The sequence below is a fragment of the Leptonychotes weddellii genome, chromosome 7 (assembly GCF_054177405.1).
Source record: "Leptonychotes weddellii isolate Sample4059 chromosome 7, ASM5417740v2, whole genome shotgun sequence".
NCBI lineage: Eukaryota > Metazoa > Chordata > Mammalia > Carnivora > Phocidae > Leptonychotes > Leptonychotes weddellii.
The window spans coordinates 37,194,198-37,218,943 of record NC_138375.1 but is presented as its reverse complement, the minus strand read 5'-3'; the positions used below and the strand labels follow the sequence as shown (position 1 = coordinate 37,218,943).

The window sequence follows — 24,746 nt, the reverse complement described above, 5'->3', positions numbered from 1 at the left end:
GACAGTATTGCAAATTATAATTTGTTTTTTCTGCCTCTGATTTTCTTTTGGTATATGTGTGGAATATATAGGTGAGACAGCCTATTTCATGTGTATCATTCAAGAGGGTGGAAAGGCCATTCAGGCATGTAGGATTTTCAACTGTAAAATGCCAGCTGGATTGAGTTATAATAGAACAACCTTGAGCAACACAGTGGGACTTGCAGTGGACAGAGAGTGAAGGGCATATAAAGCCCTTCTTGCCTGACCCAATCTGGTTGTCCAGTTCATTTCCCTCAACTCTTTCCTGACCTAACTCCCTGTGCAATGTACATGCGAGACTGATCAGTTTTCCCCAAATAAATAGTGAGTTCTCTGGCCTCTGGATTATTTCTGCTGCTTTAAAAGCTCTTTCTCGATTTCCTGCCTGGCACAAGCCTACTCATCCTTCAAGGCACAGCTCCAACATGAGCACTCTAAACTTCCCTGATCCCCGCCCCCTCAATCCCTGAGCAATAACCAGTCACTTCCCCCTCGGGGCTCCCTTACCACCTGCTTTTCCTTCTCTTGGAAGCTTAGCTCATCACGAGGGATCTTAAGTACTCTTACGCACCTGACACACTCTCTCCTCACCTGGGCAGCTTGTCAAGAGCAGATCATTTTCTTACCTGAAGTGGCTGGGCAGGACCAAGGGAGCTGGTCCAGTGAAGGCGCACATTTGGAGGTGCATGCTGGAGTAGTGAGACTCTCGCTGGATTGCCCGGTTCGGATCCTGGCTCCCCTCGTGACACATGTTTGACTTGGAACAAGTTACAAGGCCTCGTGCCACTCCACCAGAACCTGTAAATAATAAAACCTAGGTCAGGGGATTGTGGTGAAAATGATATCCGGTAACGCCACGATTTGTTTTACACAGTGAATGGCACATAATAAATGTTGGCTGTTTTTCTTATGGGTTCATACTTTTGGGGCACTTTCTCCTAGATATATTTTTAGGTTCAGTCATACTGAAAGAGTTCAGCGGAAAAAGTGGGCAGTCAGGCTGATTCCCCGAAGACTCAAAGTTCTAGTCCTTTTATTTGTCCTTTAGGAATTGTGGTTGATGATGGAAAAAAAGAAAATCTCACCAGGAGAGTGGCTTGACCATAGTGATATGTGCACATGGAGAAGTGGGCTAAGAGGTGCATTAGGATGGAACAAGCCGTGCCCACCTATCCGATCTTGCCCTTTGGCATGCTGAAACATGGGCATGTCTGAGGTCGGTGATGGAATTTAAAAAGCTCTGGGAACACATTTTGTCCAGAGGCCAGAGGGTAGGCATCTCCAACTGTGCAGACTCAGCTCTTTGGGTATTTTCTACAAGTAGCACAAAATAGCAGAACACGTGCTGGCTGTGATCTCAGAGTTTCCACCCTGTGGACGTGTTGCATTCTGTCCTTGCTAGGACTCTGTGTTCCTTGCAAGTCCGTTTTCTCATCTGTCTGATAGGAATTTTTGTCACCTGCCTGCGACCTTCACAGCTTTTACCATATCAGCATTCTACTCATGCTATTATTTACTATTTACTTTTAAATACATTTTTTTCTTTTCTTTTCTTTTTAAATGTTGCAATTTTTTTTCTTTTTTAAGTAGACAGGAACAGGGGAAGTGAGGCTTTATTTTTTATTTATTTATTTTTAAGGGGGGGAGGGACAGAGAGAGAGGGAGAGAGAGAATCTTAAGCAGGCTCCACGCCCAGTGTGGAGCCCAACATGGAGCTCGATCTCACAACCCTGAGGTCATGACCTGAACCAAAATTAAGAGCTGGATGCTGAACCGACTGAGCCACCCAGGTTCCCTTAAATACATTTTTAATCTAAATAAATGTATTTGTAAAGGAAACTGTATCATGACCTTGAATGAAAAATCATATAGAGAAGATTCCTTTAAATGTAAATGCAGTGAAAACAAAAATTATTATTTGTATAAATTATTATTACTAAAATATAACTTGATCCCATTGCTTGCCACAGGCTCTGAGCCTAAGGCCTGCTCTCCATTTGTTAGGTATCAGAAGCTTGCTAAAGCCAGAGTGGGGGGCAACTGAGTCTTTCTCTTTAAAATAAGAAGAATGAGGGGCGCCTGTGGGGATCACTCGGTTAAGCAGCTGTCTTCTGCTTGGGTCATGATCCCAGGGTTCTGGGATCGAGCTTCACGTCGGGCTCCCTGCTCAGTGGAGAGCCTGCTTCTCCTTCTCCCTTTATCTGCCGCTCCCCTTGCTAGTGCTTTCTATCTCTCTGTCAAATAAATAAATAAAATCGTTAAAAAAATATATAAAAAATAAAATAAGCAGAATGAGTGGAAGAAGTATCAAATGCCCTTAGTGTGATTCAAATTATTGAATGCTGTGCCCATTGTTTGACATATCACCTGGGCAACACATCCCATGTTTGGGAAATACTGGGTCTCTCAGAGTCCATATTCTATTCTGGTTGATAGTAAATCTAAAGACAAATGAAGAAATTGGCCTAGGACCTTGCCTTTTGAGTGATTGAACTTACTGATAACTTAGTACAAGTCTTTGTGCTCACAGTTTCTAGACAATTCAGTTAATTTTTATCAGCTATTTGTACCCAAGCATTCTATTTTTTCATCACATAAAGAACACCTACAAAAAATTGCTTTGTGTAGCTCTTTACATTTTTAAATTCTCATATTTATGATTCACCATCAAATCTTACTTCATCGTCAATGTCATAAAAACCAGAAACTATCCCCCCATCCACTTTGCTAAAATGCGCTATTTGTGTGCCTTTCAGTGCTTCCACTCTCATCTCTTGTGGAGCATCTCTGAGTGCCTGTTGCTGTAGCTCTGGCCCTTACTGCTCACCTTTCCTTCCTCTTTGCAGCCCCCTAAGTTTCTGGCCCGAAGCGCTGCCTCCGGTGTGAGTACGATAACTGGATTACACACCTGCTCAGGGAATCTTATACTCCTATGTGCCCGGGAATTACCCAAGAGCATTTTTTAAAAATGCAAATGTCAGGGCACCTGGGTGGCTCAGTCAGTTAAGCATCATCCGTTCATGATCCCAGGGTCCTGTGATCCCAGGGTCCAGAGACCCCCAATGGACTCTCTGCTCAGTGGAGAGTCTGCTTGTCCCTCTCCCTCTACCCCTCCTCCAACTCGTGTGCACATACTCGCACTCACTTGCTCTCTCTCTCAAATAAATAAAATCTTAAAAAAAAAATGCAGATGTCTGCTGCCCCACCTGACCCCTGCCTTCCCACCCCTACTGACAGAGACCAGGTGTGGATCCTGGCAATCTGAATTTATTGTAGCTTCCCAAGATAATTCTGACACACATAACCTTTAGACCACTTTGTGAAAGATGGCTCAGCTAGTGATTTTTCTCCTCTTTCCCTTCTCCTCCTCCCCTCGTCCTCCTTCTTCTGGAACACAGGTAATTGTAAGTCTGTTTCATGAACTGTTAATATTAAACTTCACCACAAAACTCTTCCCTCCACACGGATGACTTCCACATCCCGGAGGACAGAATTCCTGGTTTGGGAGGCAGAACGCCTATTTATAGCACTGGCCCCACCACACTCCCCATCAGTCAATCCATGCCCCTACATTGACCTTCTTCCTCTTCTGAAATTGAAGTGATACTCTGTACCCTCCTTCCTTAGGGATTTGGGTTTAAGATTAAATATGGAAAAAGATACAAAAATGCTTTGTAAATTGTAGAATATTTTACTAACATGGTTAAAACAAGAAACTGCACTTGAAAAACTTGTGTTAAAATGTCAGAGGTTCTTTCTCAGCGATGTTTTGAGTCAGGGATTTCGAGCAGCTCTGCCAGTTTCTGCTCAAGCATATGTTTGAGGAGAGACAGTTGTGGTCTCGCTGCATTTGAAGTTGTGCTATCTCAGCTGTCCTAGCCTGGCCCACCCAGATCCATTTAACAGCTTTGCAGTGTAATTTCACAGATTCCGAAATTGAGGTCTTTCAGATTCTTTAATACAAATCCAAAAATTACCCTCAGTGTGTTTCCAGCGAAACCTCTTCGCTCCTTACAGAATATAAAGTATCAGATACTAACAACAGAATATTAAAAGCCAAATTCAAGCAATTACCCACAGCTTTGGAGAACAGTCCCACACACAGCTGGTGCCCAATCAGGAAGTGTGTATCTGTCACCCACCATCTCTGCTACTCCTAGAATCAGAATGTCAGCGCTGCAGAGGAGCTTCTAGATAATCCTCCTCATTTAGCAGTTGGGGAAAGTGAGGCACACCAAAGGGTGTAAGTCATCAGAGGCACGTGCAGATGAAAGCCAAAAATGCATTTGCTCCCGGGTCCCTGTGTTCCCGCTTACTGGTACCATGGCTACACTCTGAGCATTCATGTAGCCTGAATTGGAGGGGCGCAGACATCCAACAGTGATTCTATGGTCCTCTCAATGTTTATTTGACTCCCTGGCAGGATTGTGTGAGAGAGCCAATGTGGCCTCTGGAAACACTTCTCAAAGAGCCTCCTTCATTCTCCCCAACTGCTCTGGAGCCTTCCACATAGCCGACTCCGTGGCTCTCCCTTAGCCCTGTTCATCCTGCCGCCGTGTTGCCCATCCTCTGCCCTCATTCTTTGCTATGGGTATTCACCCAATGCCTCTCTCTGACTCTGTCCTCCCGATTTTTCTCTTGCCTTCTGCGGGGCTTTTTTCCTTTTCATCTTCATCTCCCCAGTTCCACATCACAGAAAATATATGTGCCACTTGGCAAAGATTCTCTTTTAGTGAGCAGGAGGGGTTCACAGGAACGAGTCCTGCATTAACATCCCAGGCACGCTGTGTTTCAGTACAAAGAGGAGCCACATCACCCTGCAGGCTTCCCACAGGTGGAACATAGTGTGAACCTCTGCACATGCCTCGTTTACCTTGGAATGTGTCGCAGTGGGACAAGGAAATGCTGGAGACCTAGCAGCACCTGAACACTGGGCTTAGCTGTGGCAGTTCTCAAGCTCATGAGTGACGATATATCAGGACAATTAAGAGCATAGACTTTGGGGGCACCTGGGTGGCTCAGTTGGTTAAGCGACTGCCTTCGGCTCAGGTCATGATCCTGGAGTCCCTGGATCGAGTCCCACATCGGGCTCCCTGCTCAGCAGGGGGTCTGCTTCTCCCTCTGACTCTCTTCCCTCTCGTGCTCTCTGTCTCTCATTCTCTCTCAAATGAATAAATAAAATCTTAAAAAAAAAAAAAAAGAGCATAGACTTTGGTATCAAAAATGACCGAAATGTGAGGTCTGATCCTACTAATTTTTAACTGAGGAAACTTGGGCAAATTATTTAAACTCTCTAAAACTCAGTTTCCTTGTCTGTTAAATGGATGTAAAATTCACAGATTAATGCATATAACACAGCGTAGTGCCTGGCTTGTTTTTATTACTGTTAATAATGGTAATAGTAAGTATGATAAAGGAAATTTGGCCAATGGGAAATGAGAAATCCTTCCTTCCTTCTTTCTTTCCTTCCTTCCTTTCTGTTCTTTATTTTTTTCCTTTTAATAGATATGTTCAATGATTGAGGCATAAAAATGGGGAGAGCTATGTAAAGACTTGCGGCTGCATCTTGAGTTATCTAGAGAGCTTATACTTGAAAATAGCATGGAAGAAGGAATATATAGCCAAGGATGAATCAAAAGCTATGTTCAGAGCAAGTAGCAAACCCAGAAATAGTTAGATCTCAATATTTAGGGAAGAAATCTTGCATGTTCTATTGCAATAAGAATAGTCTCCCAACTGGAAAGATGAGAATATTACAGGGAGAAGGTTGCTGTCCAAGAGTCATGAAAAGTATTTAACTGTCTCTGAGCCAAGATGTATTCTCTCGGGGGATTAAAGGAACTGGTTGATAAGATCTCTGACTGGTATTCTTTCGAGGGCGGGGGAAATGAGGGCAGCCTGGAGACCAGTAAATATTGCCCCAGTTCTTACAAAAGACTAAAGCTAGACTCCAGAAACTATAGACTCATAGCTTGAAATAGACCTTACCAAAATTCTAAGACAGATATTACACAAATGATTTGTGAGCAAGAGTCAATGTTGTTTCATTAAAAAAAACAATTCATGCCAACTAATTTCATTATCAGGACAGATTTACTGCGTGGCAGAGACATTTCAGCAAGGCACTGGATAAAGCCTTCCATGGGTGGGTTTATTCTCAGGCACACTGAATGATAGCTGTTTGCTGGGAAGACAGTCTGTGCCTAAAACAATTCTTGGTTTTAGCCTTGTCCGAAGCAAGGGGTTTTTTTGTTGTTGTTTGGTTTGTTTTTATCTTGACTGAAGCCTGAAGACCTAACAGGCAGATGACACCAAACTGAAAGATCTAGGTAGCAATACATTATCTGATCTTCTTTGTGCTTGTGAAACCCGTCTAGTTTGAATGGGTGCTAAATAATCATATCTTGAATGTAGCAGTTGTTACAACTTAGAATGATCTCAATTGACTAAAACCTGTAAAACAAAATTTATCTGAGATTAATGTAATGGCCTGTATTTTGGCATAAATAAATTAAATTAAATTAAATTAAATTAAATTAAATTAAAATAGGCTGCACCAATGTAATAAAGAACCACAGGAATGGACAGCTGTTTGTGTCAAAAAGATACAGACTGGCAACAAACTCAGTGTAAGCCAAGAACATGTTGCCATTAACAGGAATGAATTTGGTGTTGACCACATTCATAGAGGTAAACCAAACGGATGACGAAATGTACATGATATATACTTGTCAGGCTCATTGTGTAGATTTGTGCTCTTTCCAGGTACTTTGTTTCAAGAGATAATCATAATAAGGATGGTTTTCAGAGGACAGTGATCATTATGGGCAATAATCCGGAAACCACAATATATAATGAACCATTAAAGAAAATGGGAATGTGTAGCCTGGAGAAGAGAAAACTTGGAGGATGTAATTAGCAGAGGGAAGAATGTTGAGTGGGCCCAGAGGGCACAGAAGTTCCTCTGGGTTGAAATCATAGGAGGCAGGTTTTGGCTGAACATTAATAAGTTCTTCTAATAACTAAAGTTGCTCAAAAATAATAAAGGCCTGGCGGGTCCCTGGAGATTCCTAAGTAGGGTCTAAACGACCACCCATCTGCATGGCACGAGGGGCGCGTCTGCACCGGGTGGGCCCTTTGCTGAGATCATCGGGGAGGTCCGTTCCAAATCTAAGGCGCTATGATCTCCCCTCTCCAGGGATGCGGTGGAGTGTGGTGGCCAATGGGAGAGTCACTGCCACCCTCCAGCAACTTCTTCCTTGGTGGCTGCTCAGTCCAGTGACCCTTAGGCCGTGGGGCAGTGACTCAGAAGACAGCCATCCCTCCGAGAGAGGGCAGGCTCTAAGCTGCTGCGTGTATGGGACCGCTCCTGCCACTCTCCGCCACGCCTTCCGCCAGGCAGCCACGCCCACCGGGGATTTTCTCTGGGGCTCCAGCAGGTGGCGCTGGAGGGACTCAGGGGACAGGAGGCCTCCTTGTTCCGGGGGTTTCTCCTCCAGAGATCCCCTGCAAAGGGATTTTTTTTTTTTTTTTTTTCATTTTCCAGCACTCCCTCTTCCTGGCGTCTTGCCCTTGCCTCACACTCTCTGTTGTCCCCAATATGTCCCCTTCCTGTTCCTGGTTTGTCTCTCTCATGTTCCAAACATGATCGCTCATTGTGTCCTCAGTCATAGATGTCTCCAAATACGCCTTCTTTGCTGTGTCTGCTCACAGACATTGTCAAACACGTCCTCCAGGCGCCTGTCTTGGTCAGAGCCGTGTTCCAAAAGCACGCATTTCTTGCTTGTTCATGCCTGATACGGCCATGTGCAAACTGCTCGCTGTCTCGTCTCCGTCCTCTTCTGGGCCCGACACTAATACGCTTTCTTCCCGGCACCTGGGTCCAAACCTGTGTCCTCCTGGCTAGCCACCGTGTCAGTTGCAGACCCCCACTCACTCTTCCTTGAGGCCGGTGTCAGTCCTCTTCAGGACATGCTCCATTTATTTACCGTGGAAGAAATGGGAGCAGAGATCTACCCGAGGAGAACAGTCTCTGCAGCACCCTAGGAGGCTGGCCAAAGACAGCTTCCCCCCAGTGCCGGGGCCTTGGGCCCTGCTGCTCGGAGATGTTTGCTTCCCTCTTGGACTAGAACCGGGCATCTTCTGCTAAAGAGCCTCGGGCAGGGCCAACAACGTTATCGTGTTTATTAAAGACTTCGGAATCTTTCCCTTGAACTTGTGGCAAAGCCCACAGTAGCAGCTTAAAAGCCTTGAATCTGGCCTTGTTGCTCCCAAAGGAGAGAACTGTTGGCAGCTCACACTGGGGAGACTTGACCCTCACTGCAGGTGGAGGAGGGCCGGACGAAGCAGTGCTGGGGTGGGAAACCAGTGCTTGACTTGAAGTCAGGGACCCCAGTTCCAGCCCTGGCTCTGCTCCTAACATGCTGTGGGATCTTGGCCCCTGCCCTTCCATTCCTGGACCTCACTTTCTACATCTGTGAACTGAAGTTCGGACTCGGGGATCTCCAAGATCCCTTTCTGTTTCTAGGACCAAGGATGCTGCTACATCCCTCAGCTACCTCAAAAAGCCATGGCTTGCCTGCCTTTTGACTTTGTTTCAAAGGAACCACCCTCCTCCTTTGGGCCTTCTAGACTCTTGAACTTGCCAACTTTGCCCTTCAGATTAACCCGGATGTCTTTTATTCAAAGCTGAGTCTTTGGCTCTTACCAACTGCCCCAGAGTAAAAGTCCCAGGGAAATAAACACTGCCGTGTTCCGAAGCCATGTGAGGTTCTAACAGTGATCTTGGCTGTAATTTGATAGCATCTCAGGACTTTATCATACTCATTGTTCCTGCTGCTTAAGAGATGCCAGTTACCATTTCCACTGATGTTGACTTTAGTTCTGGAATTGAACCGGATAGGAAAGAGACTGGAATAAGGAAGAAAAGATTGCCCCCACACCATCTAAATGCAAAAAAAAAAAAACAAAAAAACAAAAAAAACCCCACCTCTGTCCTGTAAAGACTTACTTTTATTGGGGAGAAAGTCATGCCTTAGGGAAGGGAAAAAGCCTCTAAAGAGAAATGTTATTTAGTACTCCTGACTGCTGTTGAGAAATACTGCACGACGCTGAAATGTTCCCTGTCCAGGCTGGAACTCTTGCCCGTCAGTGGAGATCAGATTGAACTGGGAATCTAGTCTCATCCAGGATGAAGACAGTTTATGTGAGTCCTAATTGGCACCTTGACTCTGGCCGGACCAATCTCCTCCGCTTTTTCAAGTCCCTGTTCTCTGCCGACTACATTTAGGCTTAGGGGGCAACCACGGTCTTGATGATGGTCCTTTCTCAATACAAAAGAGGGAGCAGCAAAGCTCTGAGTCCCAAGGCCCTGAACCTGGCGATGACCCCCAAACTCTCTGCTCCGCTTTACATGCTACCCATTACCTCTGTGAGCAGGAGGGAGAGATGGACGTGGTAGAGAAGTGCTATGGGCGGTGAATCATTGCTGACTCGCTGTGGGACCCTCAACCTCTCTGGCCTCTGAAAGAATCCCTCTTGCCTACTTCGCAAAGTTGTTGTGGAGATAAATAAGGTAATTTTTGTGAAAACATCCTGTAAATCCTAAAATGCCATTTTGTATTTTTATTATTACTTTGGATTACTTTGGATGCTCCTGGGCTCCCAAGGAAGAAGAATTTCCTCACCAAGATGTGAACCAATTTAGAGAAAGAGCTCCCCATGTTGAAAAACAATACCAAGGGAGCACCTTTTAGGGGTTCTTTCTTCCAAATTCACCCCTCCTCATTTGGTTAGTGCATACACCCTCACTGCAAATTTATTTAGCAGAAACATTCTCATTTGATGGGATATTGTTCTTAAAGGAGTCGGTGGAGGGAGATGGTGACCACAAGCTAATTTTGGTAAGAATGAGCCTCGCTTTCATGAAATTTTGAAGTCACATGACAAAAATTCAAATGCCTTTTTGCCATGAAAACATTTATTTGGAGAAAGAAGACCTGGGTCTTCGAAATTATCCCTACTCTGTAAATTATATATATATATATATATATATATATTCTGTGAAAATAAAAAACTCAAACATGAATTAATTATGAACGAGCAGCTGACAAGGCTGTTACATAAAGAATCTACTGAGCTATTGAATCAGATAATTTAAAAATTTTTTTCTAATCTGATAGGCAGTGTAAATTATTGTTAATTATGCTTTAATGCTATTTAGTCACCACCTAAATTTTGTTTACATTTTCAGTGAAGTAGAATTAGAATGGGGTCACTCTTACTGTTTACAATGCACTGAGTGTCCTGTGTAATCAACATGTAATGTACATGTGTGCCTGTTATATAGAACATGGAACTTAATTATATAATTTCAAAGGATTGCAAATTTTAATGATGGTTGTATCTTTGGTTTTATGAAATTATTAGTTATACCTATGATTTATTTGAGGCTTAAGCTTTGAAGGTACTGGGATCCCTCATTCTAATTTGTCTCTATGGAAAATACCCTTGGCTTTATGATGACCTGCTTTTAATGCAGTTCCCAGGAATGCATTCTGGGAAAAACAGGAACCAACACAGACTTGTTTTTGTAATAAATAAATTCTGTTTATTGACAAATATTGATAAATTACACATCTGTTTCTATTTATGCATTCTGTACATGTTTATGTAAATAATATATTGACGGAAATCTTAAGTCTCAAAACTAATAACTGAATTTTGAATATACAATAAAATGCCAAAGTCAATCCCATGCCTCAGTTTTGTGGAGCTTCTCTGTAACTTTGGTAGCCCAGCCCATCTCTTAGAAGCTTTGGTGCTTAAAGCTGGAGAATTTTCTGTTTCCAGCATCAGGGTCTCCTAAAGGTAAAGCCAGAAGCCCAGGATTCTTAGATAGTGCTTCTACCGGACTGCCTGTCTGCCACCTTCGTTAGGGCCTCATGCCCTAGGACGGATGCATCTAAGATGGTCATCCTAAGAGCAGAGGATGGGGAAGGGTCCGGCCCAGCCACTCTCAGGGGGCACGCACTATAGGAACCGTTCAAGGCAGCTGGACAGCAGTATATCCAGAGGTCATTAAGCACGTGCTTCCTGACTGAAACCTTTTTTGGTGTCATGAATCATCCAAGAGTCTGGAGTCCAGCTCCCTTACCCTGGAGCCCCTGGGATGTTAGGCCTAGAGTAAGTGTTTGTGAAATCCAGGCTCAATCTCTTCTGAGTATGGGGCAGTGGAAAGATGCCGTCAGCATTCAGGACACGGTACTCATCTCAACTCTTCTGTTTAGTCCTTGGAGCCTCCATCATCTCACATGTAAAATGCAGGGGGTGGACAAGAATTAGGTTTTCAAATCAAAATCCTTTCTTCATACACAGATTTCCTGGGAACCCCATCGCACATACGATAGGATGGGGAACAGGTAGATTTGGATCCCCCATCTCTGCTCATTAATATTATAATATAATAATGACAATATAGTGATTATAATATGTAATATTATAATGTTATAATGTAATGCATTATCCATTCTAATATAATAATTACATCCCTGGAAGGAGCCTTCTTTGCAGCCTAAAACCCGAAGCAGCTGGGCCAGGCTTTTTCTTTCCTTTTTTTTTTAAGATTTTATTTATTTATTTCAGAGAGAGAGAGCGCACAAGCATGAGGTGGGGGTAGGGATGGGGGAGCAGAGGGAGAAACAAACTTCCCACTGAGCAGGGAGCCCAATGCGGGGCTCGATCCCAGGACTCTGGGATCATGACCTGAGCTGAAGGCAGACGCTTAAGTGACTGAGCCACCCAGGCACCACTGGGCTGGGCTTTTTCTTCTAAATCTATGATGGTGCTTGGTCTTCCCCCTCCTTAATTTTTATAAAGCATTCATAAGACTCCTGTGAACTAATTCTCCAGATGATTTGCCTCAGAATCACGCCTGTCCACTTACTTTCAAAACCTCTTTTGCCTAAAACTTCTATCCTAAAAGGAAAATCTGAGACTCCACCCCCTGTGAAGCATCCACTGTGTCCCGGCAAAGAACGAACCTCAGAAACCCAACTGACTTAGCCTCAGACCCCTGTCCCCTTCCTTGCTTTCCTTCCAGATTGTCTTTCTTCACTTTGGAGCCAGCCGTTCTCTCGACCCATGCAAGGAATAGGGACTGCCAGTGATTAAGTATTCACTGCGTTTTCTACATGGTTCTATAGATTAATTCTGCCAACAGTGCTACAACCTCTAGAGAAAGAGAAAATTCTCAAAATCCTACTATGTGCCAGGGGTCTGTTGCCAGAGGCCCATGAATAAGGACCACTGACAAGGTGTCTGTTCTCCCGTCAGGAGCCAGAAAATAAACAAGGGGACAAAAGTACATGAATTAGACAAGTGTAGATACTCGCCAGTGCCGTAAAGAACATAAAACATAGAGATGGGGCACGGGTGTGTACCTTATCTGGAGGAGTCAGGGAAAGCTTCAAGGAGGTCAGCCCCGTGACGTGGGACAAGAATGCCGAAGAGGAGTCTGTCATGCGCTGATCTGGGGGAATGTGATGTCAGGCAAAGGGAACGGCACATGCAAAGACCCTGAGACAGAAATGAGCTTGGCGTGTGTGGCTGGTGCTCAGTGAATGTGTGGAACGTGATAGGAAATGGGGTCAGTGGAGGAAGTCAAAGCTGATAGCGATTCAGTAGTTTTAGATGTTATTAGTCAAGTTACTGACTAGGTACTGGCGTGGTGGGAAGCATTTTATAGGAGACCCTGTGGGGTAAGTATCATTTTCCTACTGTACTGATGGAGAAGCGGAGCTGAGAAGTTAACCTGGTATTTCCCAAAGGACGCAGAGATTCCTGGGAGCTGGAAGTGGGACCCAGACCCTGCCCAGGCTAGCCTTTCTCCCCCACGTCACTTGCTGAGGGAGCCTGACCCACCCGAGGCCTTTGCTCTTTAGCAGCAAGAACCATCCCTGAAACCGACGAATCCCTCTCTTGTACACCTTTTCCCTTTTGCCTCCCTTCTTTCTCCATGGAGTGTTTGCTGTCCAGACAAATAAAGATGCACTTATTCAGTGGTTCTTCATTGATTTTAAATAAGCTAATTCCAAATACCGTCTAATTAGAAGTAAAAACCAATTCTTGGCCAGCCAGAAAGTGGTTTCCTATGAAAACTATTCATTGTATCAGAAATAAGAGGAAATTTGGTCTGGTTATATAATCAGGTTTTTTTTTTTTTTTTTCTCATGCATTTCCTTATCTCCATCCTTCCTGACATCATTCTTCTACAACTGATGTTATCCTCATCTGGACCGGGCGTTCAGCTCTGAAACACACTGTTTCCCTGATCAGAACCCCGCAAGGATTCTCCACTGCCTACCAGATGCTGGGCCCCGCATCATTTTTCTAAGCCTACTGTGTAGTTTTATCTCCAGTCATTCCTCTGCATCCCAGCAAAGCAAACAGCATGTTGTGCATTCCCCTTTGCATCTCATGGTCAGGCTGTTGGTCCCGCTCTTTTTTCCTCTGGGCACATGGACCCCAAACTCCCTTACATGGTCCCTCTCAGAGGACACCTTCTACTAGACGTCTTTTCCAGCCTCCAGAACAGCATGAGGTTTTTGACCTATTCCAACCCCAAAAGCACTTTATTTGTTCTTCTCCTATGCTTTTCCTTATGGTTCATTAATTATGTACATTCTGAGCTTCCCTACCAGATTTTGAGCTCCTGGAGGAGTGGCCAATTCCTTATGGGTCATTTTTTTGTTCTCGTGCCCAACACAAGTTTTTTATGCCCTGGAGCTGTCCAACAAATTCACTGAATTTGCTCCTTTGGAAGAATTTGGAGCTTTTCGTTGTCAGCAGAGTCCACGCTACGCTCTCCCAATCTCGCGCCCGCTCTGCCGTGTAACCCTCCACCCACTGCAAAAGCTGCAGTCTTCTGATAAGAGGAGAATTTCTCTGTGACAGTCTTGAATAAAATCAAGATGTTTATCATATCTCTTATAAGGAGCAAAAGGATTAGGGTTTTAAAATACCATTATTTCCCTGATTTATGGCAAGGTTTTCTTTTTCTCTTTTGGTTCGTGTCTGTCTCTTGAAAAAGAAGTTAAGCTTAAAGTTTTGTATTTGCTGAATGCAGTGGGGAATCAGACTGAGGTTGCTCCAGCCGTGTGACCTACTAGAGAACCCTGGCCACCATTTCACCGATAGTGACATTTCTTGAGACAGCACAGAGCACAGAGTGATTGATGGCTGGGCCGGACTGTGGGTGTGGGATGGCCACAGTGAGATTGCTCAGGCTAAGATGTGGTATGGCGTGCTCAAGAGATGGCAGAATATGTGTCCTCGTCCCTCAGTTTTCTAACGAACTTGCTACATGGCTGCCCCTTTCTGGCTTAAGTTTTGAGAAGCGCTGGGCTTTGTCATTAGGGAGACATGGGTTTAGATTCAGGCTCTACCAAGTGCTGACTGTGGGTGACTTTGGGCAGGCTCCTGACTACCTGAGCCTCTCTTCCTCGCACAGAGATAATGATGACGCATCCCCCAGAGTGTTGTTGTGAGCCCCGGGAGGGTGGAAGCCCATAACTAGTAGAGCATAGGCATGCAGGAAGCGCTCGCTGAGGGGGAGCTGTTACTATTATTACTCTGGATCCCGTGAAATGGGAAATTCCGAAGCCACATGGAGAGTCCTATAGAAAGGGTGTTGAGACACCAGGAGCCGAGTGGTGAGAATGGCGGTGCTGGGTGTGTCTGTGTCAGTCGTGGGACCCGGAAAGGGACAGGCTGTGACCCCCATGCAGGAGAAGACGCAGATGATGTGGGAGTTGGTTGCAGAATCGGAGAACGTACAACGTGATGAGCAGGGACAGGAAGCCGAGATGTCACCCTGTTGTCTTGTTACGGAACACCTAAATGTCTCTTCATCTGCTCCAATAGTCACACTCCCCCGGCCAAGAGGTGAAGAGACTCAACTTTGTTGAGCACCTAAGATAGGGCAGTGCCTCCTTGGCCCTTTACGTATCGTATTCAACCTTCAGAAAAAGTATTGGCTGGATTGAATCTTGGTTTCCCAACTTGTCAGTTTGTTTGGGCAAGTTAATTAGCTTCTCTGAATTTCTGTTTCTTCAGGAGTAAAATAGCGTTAATGTTACCAAACTTACAAGGCTGTATAATTTAAATTTAAACTATGTATATGCTAACAATTAGAATACCCCCAGGCAGATAATTGGTAGTTTTTATTATTATTATGTTCATGGTTATTTTATGTGATAACCCTCATTTTGTGGATAAATAAAACGAGGTCCTAAGGCACTGAGCTCCTGAGCCGTCATACAAATAATAATGAGCCGAGCCAGGACACAAACCTAGATCTGCCTGTCTTGAGGATCGTTACTCTATTTTCCTGCCTGTGTAGAAGGTAAGAGACAGAAGCAAGGCCATCAAATTTGAAGAGACACTCCCTCCGAAATCAGAAGACATTTTATAACATGTGGGTAACCTGTAGCCTGGATGGATAGTCATTTAAATTGGTCTGGAGCCTTGGATGAAAGGTCAGACATTATCTGTGTTTTTAAAAAAACTTGGTTGAGACCAGATAATTTAATTTCAATTGAGTCCTTCTCAGTATTGAATGACATTAGGGGCTTACGTCATTTCATTCCAGCCTCAGTCCCCTGAATTAGCATGGTAATCATGCATATATAGTCTCTGGTCAACAGGGTCTAAATGGGGGCTCATATGCCATTGCTTAATGATGAAGTTCTTGGCCAGAATACAGGCTGACCCCCTCTTCACCCCACATTCTTCCCTCCAAAGCCTATGACAATGTCTCTTTATCATCCTCAGAACTTGCCACGGAAGAGCCTGTGATTCATCCATTACTAAGGCTTTGTAAAAGGGAAGTTGAGCTAGGGCTTTCTAATTTCAAGTGAAAAGCCCCTGACTGGTTGAGCCGAGGCACCATTTCTGGTGGGACTTCTTGTCCCAGCCAGCCAGAGAGTGGGCAGTTGGTCAAGGGGATGTGAGTCAATGGAAGGAACCAGGAAAGAGTAGTCTTACTGGGGTCACCCTTATTACTGCATCTCCTCTCCTCAACACAGAGCCTTCCGGAAACATTGAGCTTATAAAAGTAAAAGGCCAAAGTCATTCCAGAAGTCTGTCTCATCTAATAGTAGCCCTTTCTGTGGAGAGCAGTCTCTATTTATTTTCTAATTTCCTGGCATTTATTTGCTATTCAAACCTTCCTATTGCGGCTGATGATTTCACTTGCGGTAGGCTGTGTGATGGAAAAAAAACATGGATTCTGATTCCCCCTGGAATTCTGCCACCAGTTGAGTGGCTTCTGGCAAGCCACTTCCCTCTCTGAGCCTCAAATTTCTCCCCAAACAGGTGCCCTAGCCTATTGCACAGACACCAAATATTTTTTATTCACTTGAGAAGGGTTTTTATGCTTCCAGAAGAGAGAGAAATAAATTAATGTTGTTCACTGGCCTTGGATGGCTTCCATGTTAATAGGTGGGAAAAGATACAGTCCCTAAAACTAGAAAGCCAGGCAAAAAGTGCTAAGTCCGGTGAGGTTAAGAAACCATATGCTAAAATGTATAGGACTGGGCAACAAATGCCAAGTATCACCATCATGATCATCATCACCATCATCATCATCATTATTCCAGTACTCTCGGTGGAAGTCATTCCTGATTTCTTTACCCTCTATGCCTCCTACATTCAGTTTCCAAATTCTCTTCCTTTGAGAAGTCTTTTATCTTGTCTTCCCTTTCTCTGCCACCTGTCATTCCCCGTTCCCTCATACCAGATAACTACACTGTTTTCTAATTCTTTTCCCTTTACATCTGTCTAGGCTAATGTGTTTTTTAAATTACACACATACATACAATAACTAAAAAAAACAAAAAATAAAGTAACATCCCCTCCCAATTTTCCATATGCTGAAAATTTTCCATATTCAACAACGCTCCTGAGAAGCTTAAAGTGGTTCCCAGTTGCTCATCAGTATGTCGTCCATGCCCACAACACAGTCCCACCTCAGAACAGAACGAGTACCAGTGGGCCAAGTCCCACTTCCTTCTCCAGTGGTCAGGTCCTTACGTGGCCGTTCCCTGCTCTGCTGCAGCCCACTGTGTTTTTCTCCCACCGCACCCTAGTTAAAGCCAAAAGTTCATGGGTGACCCTGTCTGTGAAGCCTAATCCAGGCCACCCTCGTCTTGGTCCATAGAACCTAATTCCCTGGAGCTAAACCCACAGTCCCTGAGGAAGGGTGCTCTCAGATCTGCACACAAAACAGAAATTTCCAAACCAGGGATCTCAGCATAAGACCACCACCACCAACAAACAATAGCAAGTAAAAACACCCTCTAATTGACAAAGACCGACCAGTGCATATAGACGGTGTACTTAAGATAGTATCTCAAGAGATATAAAAGGAAACAACCTTATTAATCATCCTAGGAATGTGAGGAGTAATTGCTATCAGTTTCATTATTACCCTGAACTTCATTCAGATAGACTTTTATGAAACACCTGCTGTTTAATAAAATTCTGCTAGGCGCTAATAATGGGGAGAAAAACCTCAGGGCTTGCTCTGGTGGTCTCTGGGAGCCCTATCTTGGGGCGGAATAAAAAGTAGAGGAGACTCTCTTGCTGCGTGGTGGGTCTGCTTTACCATGAGTGACCCTCACTGCAGCCACCCTGGACTGGTGATTAACCCTCTGGCTGGATGTGCAGACCCACACACCAGTGCCAGTGGAGAACTGGTGAGTTGCTTTGGGGAGGACCCTACATGGGCATCTTGAGAGCTTAACGAAGCATCATATTGACAAGGGCATCTGCAAAACCCAATACTGCTCACTATGCATCAGAAAGTTTCATCTTTCCCTTCTCCTCATCACGTGTAAACTACACTGCAAAAATGTATCATAGTTCTAACATTTAGGGCGCGATAAAACTCTTTGAGAGCCAGATAAAATCTCTGGCCTTTCCCCTAAAGATCTGGACGTATGCACAGATTGTCAGATACATTTCCAAGAAGCTCATTTGTTCTCTGAAGTAGAAACCCAGGGTCAGGATGAAAATCCCTGCTTAATGCGAGCCTGTGTTGGTGGATATGACAATATTGACTTGATGACATCACAGAGTCTTTTTCCTGTCTTGCCTCCAGTTGGTGAGATATTTATTTCAAAGCTGTAAATATAGCCCTTCAGTACCACTGTCGTGTGTCGAGTGATTTGTCGTAAAGATCATGTTTCTTCTGGGAACATCTTTCTTTCCCCCAAATAGCTCTGTGGCAATTCTCTCATAAACTGCTACAGACTCCCCCGGAGCTAGATAAAGGAGTGTGTCATTGCCTTCATTTATGGACTCCAAGGCAAGGTCCAGAAGAGTCTGAGCGAATGGCTGAGGCCTTGGGGAGTCACTGAATCCATTCCGAAGTCAGAATTCTTTCACTCAGTGGAGATTTGTGTGTCGGGCACTGTACTTGGCACTGGGTCTGCCAAATCTCGTTCCCAAGTCTGTTCCAAGAGGAAAAAGACTGTTCTCTTTGGAAAGTCACTGGGATGAGTACAGCATCCCTCACCCAGTGAGAATACCTTACATTTTAATAGCACCCGTGAAAGCTGTTGACAGTCTCCGGAAGCCGACAAACTGGATTCAAATCCGAACTTCAGGAACTTAAACACTTGAGCTTTAGCTAAGGTTTTTTATTAGGAAGAGTAAAATTATTTCTAAAGCAAGCATCAGCAAACTACTGTGGGCCACATCTAGCCATTGGCCTATTTCTTATCACCCTTGAGCCAAGGGTGCTTTTTACATTTGCAAAGGGTATAAAAACAAGCAAAAATCAACAACAACATAAAACTAAACTGAAAAAGAACAAAAAAAAAAAAAGAAGAAGAAGAAGAAGGGTATGCAACAGAGATTATATGAGGATGATAGGACCTCCCTGCCTGAGGAAGTCAGCCCTATGATACTAAGATGACCTAAAATACTTACGTCTAGCCCTAGTATGGGAAAAGTTTATGACTCCTCTTCTAGAATCGGGATGCCTGTGCTTGATTCCTTGTGGCCTCTTACCAGCAGCACGATCTTGAGCAGATTCGCCAACCTCTGTCTCTAACTTTCCTCACATGTCGGGAAGGAGTGATAATAGCACTTATTGCTCATGATGCAGGGATTACATACCAAGCTGAGACTGGACGCTGGTCTAGGGTAAACACTGAAGAAGTCTTAGCCGTTGCTATTAAAATCAATATGACTGTCATCACCAACAGTGTCAACACCAAAGGTGTTTGCGAGTATCAAATGAGACAGCCTCTCTTGAACACCTAGCACGGTGCCCTTCTCATGGAAGGCACTCAGTAAATGTCAGCTACCCTCGTTACTCTCATCCCCATCACTGTTGTGGTTTTCAAAGCTCTTTTGCATACATCATCTTACCAGAAGCTCCCATCAACGCAGCAGTTGGTGTTAGGATCCCCTGCTAATAAATAAGAAACTGGAGCTCAGGGAAGTGAAGGGATAGATGCTGAGCCCGGAAGAGGGAGAATAAGGACAAGTGTAGATTTTGCATTCTGGACCAGCCTGTCCTCTCTCCACACCATGCTGCCTCTCTCATAAAACATCTGAGGATCTGTTGTTTGTTAGTTTTCTCCAAATGATATACTTTGAGTCCAGGGAGCCTGACAAGACAGGCAGACATTACTGTGTTCTTCCCTGGCAAGGCTCTGCAGACAGGAAGCTGGGATAATTGGATTCCAGCCATTTGATCTTAGGATTGCGTATGTAACCAGCCAACTGCTGATGACCAAGCCTAATGGAAAAAGCCCTGAGCAAACAAACACAGCCCCCCTTTAGGACCTCATTGTTTATGCTGCAGAGAGTGAAATTCATCAACAGCAGCCTGCACCCTCCCAATAGTTCCATCCAGGACAGAGCCAGCTTCAGAATGTGCCAGACTTCAGTCTGCCACTAGGGACCAGCCGAGGTACCTGCCGTGGGGAAGTATGAGAGGAGGGGCCAGGACGTTTTTGACAACAGAGCTGGTGTGGTCAGATGAGTACTGTATTTTATTTGGTTTGGGCAAAAGCCAAAACACATTTGAGCAAAAGTACGCCCTTGGAGTGATGTGTAAAGCAGGTTGTTAAGATCATAGTGGTCTATAGCCTGAGAGTGAATTCATGACTATACAATTAGGGGGCATTTCAAAGTTCGCTCATGGAAAGAGTCCCTGTCATTTCCGGCCAACATCAACTGTAATTCAGCGTTGACTCAGGTTCTCTTTAAGGCCGTAGATGCAAATAGCCTCTGTTGTTGGACGGAGTGGACAGTCGTGCTTCCTGATACTGTCGTGGCACAGTCGTGCAAATGACCCTTAAGGAGCTTCCGCATTGCCCCTGGCTCAGAGGGCAGAAGAACTGGAGGTGCGCTTTGTAGAGGGGCGTTGGCCCGCGAGGGAGAGCTAATGACCTGCCTCTGCTCGCGGCAGCCCCTGTGCTCTAGAAACAGCCGTGCGACTTGTTCCCCACCGGTTGTCCCGGAGACTTACATAGAACGTCAGACGGAGGAGGAGGAGGACGAGATGACCTCCCTGCCCAGGGAAGGCAGCCCTGTGGGTCACTGTGTTGAGCCAGATGGAGTCTTCTCTCGTAAGAGCCTGTGGCAATGATGTCGGGATATTAACTCAGTATTTGTGAATAAGACCCTTTTAAGTAAGCGTTCCTCTAAGAGTAACAGGAGTGCAGCTCCGAGCCATGATTCCCGGATCCCAGCTCCCGGCCAGGCCGCTTCTCCCTGTCGGCCACCGAGCCTTGTCTGCTCCGCTTTGAGCTTCTTAACACCTGCTGCCAGGCCGCTGGCTGACCACCAACCAGTGCCCGGCCGGCCACGTCACCCTCCGAACTCCCGCCAAGGCAGCTCGCCTCCTGTGTCTGTCGCAAGCTCGGGGCTGAGGCCCTGCCTGGACTGAACATGCGTGAACTTAAGGAAGGTGAGCCTGACCAGTAGGCGGGGTCTAGTGTGATCGTTTAAAGCCTTCGGCTCAGGTCATGATCCCCGGGGTCCTGGGATCGAGCCCCGCATCGGGCTCCCTGCTCCGCGGGAAGCCTGCTTCTCCCTCTCCCACTCCCCCTGCTTGTGTTCCCTCTCTCGCTGTGTCTCTCTCTGTCAAATAAATAAATAAAATCTTTAAAAAAATAAAAAAAAATAAAGTCTCCCCTGCTGTCTGGGCAGAGGAAGGCAATGAGTGACGTATTTTTCACTCAGATCTTCACACCACCTCATGGGTGTGTGGTGAGTACAAAATAATAATGGATATGAAAGGGCTTTTGTAAGATCGTGATCTGCAGTACAAACGTAAGGAACAATCTCTGTAAATAAAAGCAGACTCGATCGGACGTGGTTTTATGCGATCAGTCCAGCCAGTGAGAATGCAAACAGCGAGAGGTCCCCGGAAGACTGTATTGTTAATCCAGCAAGGGTGACATGGACAGGGGACAGTCCATAAGGTCTTTAAGTACAAATGATAAAATTTCTGAAAATCTAAATTTTTATTTCCTGTTAATATTTTAAATTTCATCTTAACATTACTTCAGGGTGTAAAATTAATCACATCTCCCATTTCTAAGGATCGGGCAGTGCAAAAACGTGTTTGTTAAGAATTACATTCTATTCTAAGATTTTCACAAGAAAAATTTTTTGGTTTTTTTTTGTTTGTTTGTTTTTTGGCCACAATCTGCTATGTTCAGACATGTCTATAAACTTCCCCCCACGTTGCACTCTCAAAAGTTCACTCATTGGACTCATTAAGGGTTATAGCGAAGAAAAGCAGTATGTGGCTTGCATTTAAAAAGTAAATATGTGAGAGTGGGACGCCTGGGTGGCTCAGTCGTTAAGCGTCTGCCTTCGGCTCAAGTCATGATCCCAGGGTCCTGGGATCGAGTCCCACATCGGGCTCCTTGCTCAGTGAGGAGCCTGCTTCTCCCTCTCCCTCTGCTGCTCCCCCTGCTTGTGCTCTCTCTCTCTCTCTGACAAATAAATAAATAAAAATCTTTAAAATAAAAAAAAAATAAAAAGTAAATATGTAAGAGTAGTTAAAATTTTAATTAAATAATTGAGGATATATATATATATACACACACACACACACATGCATATACACCCCCCCCCAAGTATTAGTTATTTGTAATAGTTTATAGTTCTGTGATGCTGTGAGTAATCCCAGCCCTACACCAATACTTGGAAGCACAGAATTGGGGGTGGAAGACCCAGAGTGAAGGAGTGGTTTCGGGTCCTCCTGCATAAAACACACCATGGCTTCCAGTATTTGAACGGCTGGGTTCTGATAGTCTGACTTCCAGGGAAGTATGTCAGGCAAACAGATACCCAGACATTTAAGTCTTCAAATGATTGTTTATGGCCTAATGAAAGTTTCCGAGTTTCTCAAATTTTCATTCCAGCATGTGTATTATTGAAACTGAAGAATTTCACAGAATATTCAGAATATTCTAACGGTAGCCCTTAGAGAGCTTTGTTAGTGAAGGATTCGGAGGCGTGTCATGGCGCTAGTGAAGGGCTAGAGAGAACCAGTTGAAGGAAGAAAAAGTTGGGGGTCCAAGTTGCCATTTAATCATGTCATTAACTTAAAGTTTGCTTAGAGTAGTGCCAGCTCATATTTACTGAGCACCATGCACGTGATGAGCATGCTTTGTTTCAGTTAACACTCGCTGTGCTTTGCTCAGTGATTTCTGTGTTACAGATGAGGAACTTTGAGGCATAGGGAGGTCTAAGGTTGAGGGGCTACTGAGTAGTGGAGCTGAGATTAGAATTCTGGACGTTTGACTCTCAATCAGCATTGCCTAGCTAATAATGATCAGTAAGATGAGTAAGTGGCCCCGAGAGGCTTGTAATTTATCTGGAAACATACCAGGTCAATGCACATACAGGTTGCACTTAATAAGCTACATCAAGGACTGTCACAAGGCAGCTTATATTGTCAAATAAATTATAGAAGCAGGAAGCACTGTGTTTGTTTACAAGAAAGAAAGGGATTATCATATTGGGATGGTCAGAGATAGCTGGATGGAGGAAGTGGCCATATATGCCCAACGATATTTTCAAAGATTCTTCGATGGAGACATATCATAGGAGATGAGCTAAAGAAGAGAGAGGAGAGCTGAAGAGGGTATGTTCTGTGCTTTTTAACCTTATGGTGAATTATTTTAATCAGATTGCCCTTAAAAATCCCAACTGCAGGATCCTGGCTTTCTGCTTGGCCTCTTGTTTCAGCTGAAGTGGAATTTGATGTTTGCTAAGGGAAGACATGGGCAGAGTTAAGAGAGCCTTTTAGAGCCTAGAGCCCTGAAGGGGATAGATATTCGGGTGGGGTTTCTAGTATAGGGGTTTGGGGGTGTCTCTGGCAAACAGGAGGGAGCCACGGACGGCTCTTCCTTCTTGGAATGGGACCCAGAGCTCAATAAAAAAAGAGCCTCATTGCTTTCCTGGCCCAGAATCTGCCTGGGGGGTGGGGACACAGGCAGTCCAGGATTTTAGAAGCGAGGCTTAGAGACTCCTGATTCTCACAGTTTAAAGGTGTGTGCTTCTGAGTCAGAGAGCCTGGGGGTCAAGTCATGTTTTCCCTCTGGCTCACCAGATTATCTTGGTCAGATTGCTTCTAAGCCTTAGCTCCTCATCAGAAAATGGGAGCAGTACTCCCTGCCTCATAAGTGGTGGTGACTATTACATGGGATCATTCCTCATTCACATAACAATGCGGGATAGGACCTGGCACCCATAAGTACTCGGGAAATGGCAGCTAGTGATGAGGAAGAGGAAGAGGAGGGAGGAGGGAGGAGGGTGGCTTTCTGTGCATCCCTTAGCCACATCACCGTGCAAGGTAACTCAGAACACGTGGCTTTCAGCTGTCTTCACCGCTGGGTACCTGTGGACAGGAGACTGAGCTCTCTATGCCTGGGTCCTTCCTTGGTAAATCCAGGTGGCCACCTGCACAGTGACCCTCCCAGGCTGCTGTGAGACCCGCGTGAGATGCCAGCTAGAGAAGTGCTTTCTAGACAAACAGTGTGACGTAACCATGTTGGGCAATAAGTACGTTCCCCACTTTATCCTCCCCTACAGGCACTTTGAGGCTACTGGAATACTCCTCTAGGCTAAGATCACCTGTCCACTCACTTCTGTGTTTTCTTTCTTTTTTCTCTCTCAACTTCTGCTTGGCTCTCCCTCCTCTGTGGCTGTTTTCCGTTTCAACTAAAAGAAAGTGGCTGTCCCTCTGTCTCCAGCTTCCCCCTGCTCTTCTGCAATAGACCAGTTCCTGTCTGACTCTGAACGTGCTCTGTAAGTCTGTCACTGTCTGTATTATGAGTCTGTCTGTGTCTGTCTCGTCACTTCTTCCTACACAACGTCCTTGGTCTCTGCCCGTTCTTCTGTCTTCACTGGGCCAGCTTGTCCGATGGACACGTCACCTGCCATGGAAACATCACAGTTGCTGGCAGACGCCTGCCACGCCCAGAGCTCCTTCTGGGCCCTGATTGCTATTGATCCGAAGGCCAGGGATACATATGGTTTGGGAGGTTTATTTCATTTTATATTCTTTAATTTTTAGACTTTGTTTGAGGCTTCTTCCCTGTCCTGGGAGCATAGGCTTCCCAAGGCCTCTGGGAGATGAGCACCTGCCAGAGCTCGATTCAACCCGTGAAATCGTCCTAGAGCTTCTG

The 24,746-nt window shown here is 44.9% G+C and overlaps 1 protein-coding gene across 2 annotated transcripts in view; it reads left to right on the top strand.

Annotated features, from left to right (window-relative positions):
- The window catches only part of HTR4 (5-hydroxytryptamine receptor 4), an 80,416-nt gene that overhangs the window by 42,667 nt on the left and 13,003 nt on the right, over positions 1–24,746 (top strand). Inside the window, exon 6 of one of the 2 annotated variants that reach the window (XM_031020898.2) lies at positions 7,220–10,720. The exons of the other annotated variant lie outside the window; for it this stretch is intronic. Coding sequence (XP_030876758.2) covers positions 7,220–7,310 — 91 coding nt within the window. The 3' untranslated portion in view covers positions 7,311–10,720. Of the gene's footprint in view, positions 1–7,219; positions 10,721–24,746 lie in introns of those variants that run through there. 2 annotated transcript variants of the gene reach the window in all.